This window comes from Octopus sinensis, linkage group LG2 (genome assembly GCF_006345805.1).
Source record: "Octopus sinensis linkage group LG2, ASM634580v1, whole genome shotgun sequence".
Taxonomy (NCBI): Eukaryota; Metazoa; Mollusca; class Cephalopoda; order Octopoda; family Octopodidae; genus Octopus; species Octopus sinensis.
Genome location: NC_042998.1, coordinates 46,369,218 through 46,376,717, shown reverse-complemented (window position 1 = coordinate 46,376,717; position 7,500 = coordinate 46,369,218). Strand labels below are relative to the sequence as shown.

General features: G+C 33.3%; 1 protein-coding gene across 1 annotated transcript in view; it reads left to right on the top strand.

Annotated features, from left to right (window-relative positions):
- The first annotated feature begins 20 nt into the window (after positions 1–20).
- Positions 21–7,500, top strand: part of LOC115224585 (retinoic acid receptor RXR-beta-like) — a 29,816-nt gene continuing 22,336 nt past the window's right edge. Inside the window, exons 1-3 of the mRNA XM_036500731.1 lie at positions 21–154; positions 5,857–5,953; positions 7,281–7,412. Of these exons, the coding sequence (XP_036356624.1) occupies positions 21–154; positions 5,857–5,953; positions 7,281–7,412 (363 nt within the window). The remainder of the gene's footprint in view (positions 155–5,856; positions 5,954–7,280; positions 7,413–7,500) is intronic.

Here is a 7,500-nt window from a genome sequence, read left to right as displayed (position 1 = left end):
GTGCTCTCAAATCTGTATTGATGTCATATGAAGCACATATTGTGACACCGGAACAACGATTGCTGCAAAGGAAAAAGACCAGTAACCATCGTGCTCAAATTTCTGGCCATGAAATCAACAACATAGTTGGGTTAGCTAATGAACTTGAAAAGAGGTATGAAATAAGATCTGATTCCGATCTCTACACAAGGAGCATTTGTAAAAGCTATTTATCAGGAGAGAAAAATTTAAAAAATAGATGAGTTCACTGAGAAAACACATGGGTATTTGACACGAAAATGTCAAACCAGAGAAGGGATAACTCGTGCCAAAAACTTGACATGGAGTACCGACAAGTTTATGGCATCCTACTTTGAAGGCTACTTCCATTCAATTAAAGAACAAGAGATCCTCTCCTAGCATCTACGGGATAAGAGGCAGAAAATGTTGACAGAAAAATGTAGGCTGTGCAAGACCAACACTGAATACATGAACCATATTATTGCCAACTGTGAGAGAATATCTTCCAGATATTATCTTCCCATGGGGCATGATGCAGTGGCCAGAACAGTCTAGAACAGGATAGCAAAACAGAAAACACCTACAGACGAAGTTGACTACATTGAAACCAATGGGTTAAAAGAATATCCGTGGAAATTAATAATTAAAACAGCCACAAAGTTAAATCAGCTGCACTCTGGACACCGATGTGATGAGAAAAATACTACAGAACGAGTACGTCTATAAACCATTGATAAGGAGTTTGCAAATTCAGTATCCAAGATACACTTTCAGCTTCGTACCTATTATTATTGGAGCAGCAAGATATATAACCAATCAGTCTGGAGTAAAGTATAGCTGAACTTAGGTTCTTAGGGAGAAAATGCAATTCTTTAATTTATGCACTAGAAATGTTCACGATATCTAACACTATAAAATTCTGCAACACCTTAAGATTTGAAAAAGATAAACAAAACAAGATGGTATCCAAGTACATACATATATACATGCATATATAAATACATACATACAGACATAAACACTTATATACACACACTTATATATGTGTTTGTGTGTGCACGTGTGTGTATCTGCATCACGCCAGCTGAATTCAATTCGTCCCCAGTCGAAAGACACCTGTTGTTATGTTCTGTTGTTATTATTATTGTTGTTGTTATTATTATTATTATTATTACTATTATTATTATTATTTTAGTAGTAGTAGTAGTAGTAGTAGTAGTAGTAGCAGCAGCAGCAGCAATAGTAGTAGTAGTAGTAGTAGTAGTAGTAGTAGTAGTAGTAGTAGTAGTGTATTTTTGTATTTATATTCGTGTTACATCGTCTGTTTTCCCGTCCTTGTTTTCGTATACATTCGATGCTTTTTTCCATGGAATCTAATGCTCTTAGTTTGGTCTTTCCTTGGGGCTGGCCAGATTGGAGCAATCTCAAGATTAATCAGCCGAAATTGCGAGGATGATCCGGTTCTTGACTGAGGATAAAAAGCTTCGAATGACCCGTCCTTGTTATTTTGTATCGTCTATCTGGATGTTTTACTGTCCCTTTTTGTATCACTTAGTTGTCTGATGTTTTGCGTTCTTGTCCCATTTTGTATTATATATATATATATATATAATGGAGGCGCAATGGCCCAGTGGTTAGGGCAGCGGACTCGCGGTCGGAGGATCGCGGTTTCGATTCCCAAGCCGGGCGTTGTGTGTGTTTATTGAGCGAAAACACCTAAAAGCTCCACGAGGCTCCGACGGGGGTGGGGGCGACCCCTGTTGTACGCTTTCGCCACAACTTTCTCTCATTCTCTCTTCCTGTTTCTTGAGTAACGCGATGGACTGGCGTCCCGTCCAGCTGGGGGGAACACATACGCCACAGAAACCGGGAAACCGGCCCCATGAACCTGGCTAGGCTTGAAAAGGGCGACGTTTTATATATATATTGTGTGTATGTATATATATATATATATATATAATATATTATATATATCTATATATATATATATATTTTATATAAGGGCTTAGTAAAATAAATTACTTTGCCACATACTGAACTCATTAGAAATAGCAGCTAAAGAAATTTCTTCAGCTATTTCTAATACTTAAAGAAGATCTCTCTCATCATATTGTTTTGCCTAAACTAACTCACAAAAGTATGGGGGAAAAAACATAAAAAATCAAGTGCAAAGGTTATTTGAGAACGTACGTTTCTATAGATTAGCTTCGACATTTCTTTCTTCAGCTCAGAATTCCTTGAATCGGATTTGGGAACACTGAAAGTCGGAGCATACCCTTTCGGCTTCTAATCACCTCTAGAATTCTGCTCGAACTAAAAGTGCTATCAAATTCGAATATGCAAGCGAAGAATTTCTGCTCTCCCCTTTCCACCAGCGTGGGTTAAAATTGACAAACACCATGTATTAACGCAGAATTTAGCAGAGAGAGATGAATTATAATTTCAACAATTGAGGGGTAATTATTAATTATTAATCAATTTCCAAGTATTCAGTATGCAAAGGGACCATTATAGGCGAATTCAAAATATTACATTATATATAAGGGCTTAGTAAAATAAATTACTTTGCCACATACTGAACTCATTAGAAATAGCAGCTAAAGAAATTTCTTCAGCTATTTCTAATACTTAAAGAAGATCTCTCTCAGATAGTGTTTGCCTAAACTAACTCACAAAAGTATGGGGGAAAAAACATTAAAAAATCAAGTGCAAAGGTTATTTGAGAACGTACGTTTCTAGATTAGTCAATTCGACATTTCTTTCTTCAGCTCAGAATTCCTTGAATCGGATTTGGGAACACTGAAAGTCGGGAGCATACCCTTTCGGCTTCTAATCACCTCTAGAATTCTGCTCGAACTAAAAGTGCTATCAAATTCGAATATGCAAGCGAAGAATTTCTGCTCTCCCCTTTCCACCAGCGATTATTGATTAATAATTAATTAATTTTACCCTCAATTGTTGAAATTATATATATATATATATATATATATATATATATATATATATATATATATATATATATATATATATATAATATATATATATATAAAGAGTAGAGGAGATTGAAAACGCAAGTCATAGACAGTCAAACAGATTCCAGCACGCATACATGAATGTAATTGAATCATATATATTTATACACATCAACATAAATCATGCAGGTACAGGCGTACAGATTCTCCAAGAGTATAAAGAATAAAACGAAACATACAAAAAATATAGAAGAAATATAAAAATATAAAAATACATATAAAATTACATATAAATAAATATTACACGTAAAGAGTTATGCGTGATAAATATAGGAGGCGCAAAACGAATGAGATGATGAGGACATTACAAATATGGGGTATTTAATTTTTAACCCGGACCGGTTATGTACCCCTGAAACGGCCGCAGGTGGAACACCCTCCTATTTTCGGATCCTATTTTATTTATTTTTCTTAACCTTGATATCTTGCGTAATTTCTGTCTTATATCCTAGATATACATGTAATTTTTGACGATTTAGACGGTTTCTCATTTTGAAAGTTGACGTTTTTATTCCTATATTTATTAACCTCTCATTCGTTTTGCGCCTCATATAATTATCACGCATAACTCTTTACATGTAATCTTTATTTATATGTAATTTTATATGTATTTTAATATGTTTTTATATTTCTTCTATATTTTTATGTATGTTTGGCTTTATTCTTTATACCCTTGGAGATTCTTTACATCTGTACATGCATCATTAATGCTGATGTGTGTATATATATATATGATTCAATTACATTGATTGAATATCTTCATTTTTGTGTTCTGGAATTTGTTTGACTGCCTATCGGGCAACGCCGGTGGCGGGGGTACTACCTCGTTCTTCTATAGAGGGTTAGTAGAGTTTAAGTGTAACGACATCCTGGGAGAAACCCTAGGCTTCGACGAAGATTAACTGGCCAACCTGTTCCAAAAAACATTAGGGCCGGGGCCTATGGATAATTACCAAAAGTCCCTGGCCTGGCAATGTTACAGAGGAGCTTTACCGGTTCGAGATAAGCCCTTTAGACATGGGTGTGCGCCTTCGCCGGTTTGTGCAAGATGTGAGCAGAACAATGAAACTGTCTTGCACGCGATTGTGCAATGCCCCAAGGTGACTGTGGGCTCAGTCACCAGTCTCTCCAATGAATTTCCAGTCTCGAGCTAATCGACTTTTTCGTTTTCCACATGAAACGGAAAATAAGGCTGGAGAAGAAATGCCTGTCGCAAAGTGTGTTTCGTAAAAGATGGAAGTCTATAGCAAGTATGTTGCAAGTGAAAGAACCTGTTTAAACGAGAATATAAAAAGGAGAAAGCAAAGTCTTCAGTGTGAGTATGTGGTTAGTGGGGTCGACCGAGTCCTCCGCTTCATTTTTTGTAAATCACTCATTCTCATTTAATTATATATATTTAATTGTTTGTTTATTCATACGTTTCGTCTCATTCGATACCCTGACCCCAACGTTTGTTTTGTTTGTCCTCGTATCGTCCCCTCTTTTTCTCAACCTCATGGTTAATAAAGAAATTGACTTTGTATGAGCACTCCGTAAATAGCCCATACTTTCTGTAACATACTTAATATTATACACACACACACACACATATATACATACATATACACACACATACACACACACACACACATACACACACACACACACACACCACACACACACATGTTTAGTCCCTCATACATACATATACAATCAGTGAGAATGAGAATATTTATGAACAAACGTTTCTTACCTTCTACAGCTTCAATACTATAATCATTCGCCCACGGCAGTGGGTGAATATATTCTTCAGGTCAACTTTTAGTAACTCACGAGCACTTCTAAATTCAGTTCTCAACTACAGTTTTTTTTTTTTGTTTTTTGTTTTTTTTTAGTATTGCTGGTCCAATCTTCAGCTACATTTTTAGATAAAATGGTAGAATTTTGATTCATTAACAAAAAAAAAAGCTGGGTAAAAATATGTGAGGTCAAAAATGAGAATGTAAGGCGAAACATTGACTTTGAATCAAAATATATCAGCTATTTTAAGAGGAAAGTATAGATTAACTGGGTTTTAAAGAATATGTTCATTGAGAAGAATGTTTTGGAGGAAAACTTCATATTAGCTAGAAAAAAAAAGTAGTGTGGTTTTAAATGACTAAAAAATAGTGAGTAACCCCCAAAACTGACTTTGAATCCAAATATCTCAGCTATTGTAATAGAAAACTATTCAATAGTTGTGTTCAAAGGAAAGAGCTCTGTGTCATGAATGTTATGGTGACAACCTCGTAATAAAATGTTAGCTACAAAAAAGTGATGTGGATTTAAATGACGGAAAAAAGATCATTTCAACAAATAAAAATATTTTTGTCATTTTAAGATATTTAGCGTGGAGGCGCGTAGCTTAGTGGTTAGGGTGTCAGGATCATGATCGTAAGATCGTGGTTTCGATTCCTGGACCGGACGACGCGTTGTGTTCTTGTGCAAAACACTTCATTTCACGTTGCTCCAGTCCACTCAGCTGGCAAAAATGTGTAACGCTGCGATGGACTGGCGTCCCGTCCAGCTGGGGAACACATACGCCATTGAAACCGGGAAACCGGGCCCATGAGCCTGGCTTGGCTTTAAAAGGGCGCAAATGGGAAGAAAAGGATATTTAGCATTATAAAAGACGTTATCTGATGTTCTGGATCGTTTAGCTTAATGGTACAGAACGCTTGACTAGGGTTTGAGAAGTATGGGATTCGACGCTCAGTAGCAACTTGCTAACCACTCCCCGCCCCCGCATCTTCTAATGCATTTAGCCAATCTTCTAAACTGTTTTCATAGCAATTCTACATTCCAGTTTACTTCAGGTGAAAGAGCTCCATGAGAAGAATCTTACAGTGAAAACCTTGTCAAAAATATTAGCTACAAAAAACAGTTGTGCGGCTTTAAGTGATGTAAGAGGGTGGTAATTTTAAGAAATCAAAATATTTGTTTTGTTTTTTTTTAAGAGTAAAATAATATTATTTGAACTCAAATGCAAGAGTTCATCGAGATTAATATTTTGGGGAAAAGCCCGTCTAAAAATATTAACCATAAAAACAGTTACGATTTTTTTACGATTTCATATTAATTTTTATTATTCTGTTTATGTATTAAAATATGAACACATTAAAAACATTTTAAAATAAAATATTCTACTTATTAAAAAAACTAATTATTAATCATTTAATATGAATATAACATTTTATAATAAAAATTGTTTTAAAATATGTTTATTTGTAACAGATATGCTGCTATTAATCTTTTATTATTTTATGTGCAAACAAAATTTCTAAGTTTAAACAAAATCTTTATTTAATGATATTTTCAACAGTATCATTTTTTTTTTCAATTATAAAGGTAAATATAATTAATTATAATAATAGAAGCGTTGTCTGGAAAAAAAGTGGACTAGAATGAAAAATGCGAGCTCGCAATCATAGAATGTTCTGAAGTATTGAGCATAGAAAAGTACAGAACAAGCAGTAATTAAGTCTGGAAAAGTATAGAGCAAGAAGAAAAGAAACTTAAAATATTGTTGCTGAATTTAGAATTTGCTAAACAAATTTCTGAAATTCTTCATCAAAAATACTGTGTGCACTGTTTTGTTTTCTATATGTCCTTTTTTTTTTGCTTTTTATTACAAATTTTTTCAATTTAAGTCAATATTTTTGATTTAATAATTTCTTTGTATTAAACTTTCTATTAAGCTGTATTAAACATTTCCGTTTTATTTTTAGTATTATATCTTTTGTTAAATTTTTATTATCTTAACAAAACTTATTATCCAAAAATTTTAAATCATATATATTGTATTATAAAATTAGACTCATGTAGACTACATGCAATTCAAAAGAGTAAGATATTCTAAAAAAATAAATTTTAAGAAACAGAAGAATTAATTTCTTTAAAGTTTGAATTATCGGATAATATATTTTTGCATTTACAGTTACAAAAATAAATTGCTCTTATGTAACTTTTTAAACATGCATATATGTAATATCAAAATTTTAATGTGTAAACTTGCTGACAATTAGTGCTTTCACAAAAATTGAAAATAAACGGCTTCTTGAGTATTTTAATTCAAACTTTTATCTAAAAATAAAAAATACAAAAGGTTATTTATTACTATTTAAGTTTTTAAATTCTAACTTCAGCAGCAATAGTTTAATTTCTTTTCTCTTCTCGTACTGTGCTTTTCCAGGCTTAATTATTGCTTGATCTGTATTATTGTTTTTCCAGGTTCAATACTTAAGAATATTCCAGGATTTTGCGTCTGCATTTTCCATTCTAGTAATAAATTCATATTTGTACTCGAAATTTTTCGAGTTGCTAACTCTTACTAACTGTTTGAACATAAATCTTGAACATCAAGTATTTTTCAGACATTTATAAGGACGAACGCGCACAGGTATATATATATATATATATATATATATATATATATATATATATATATATA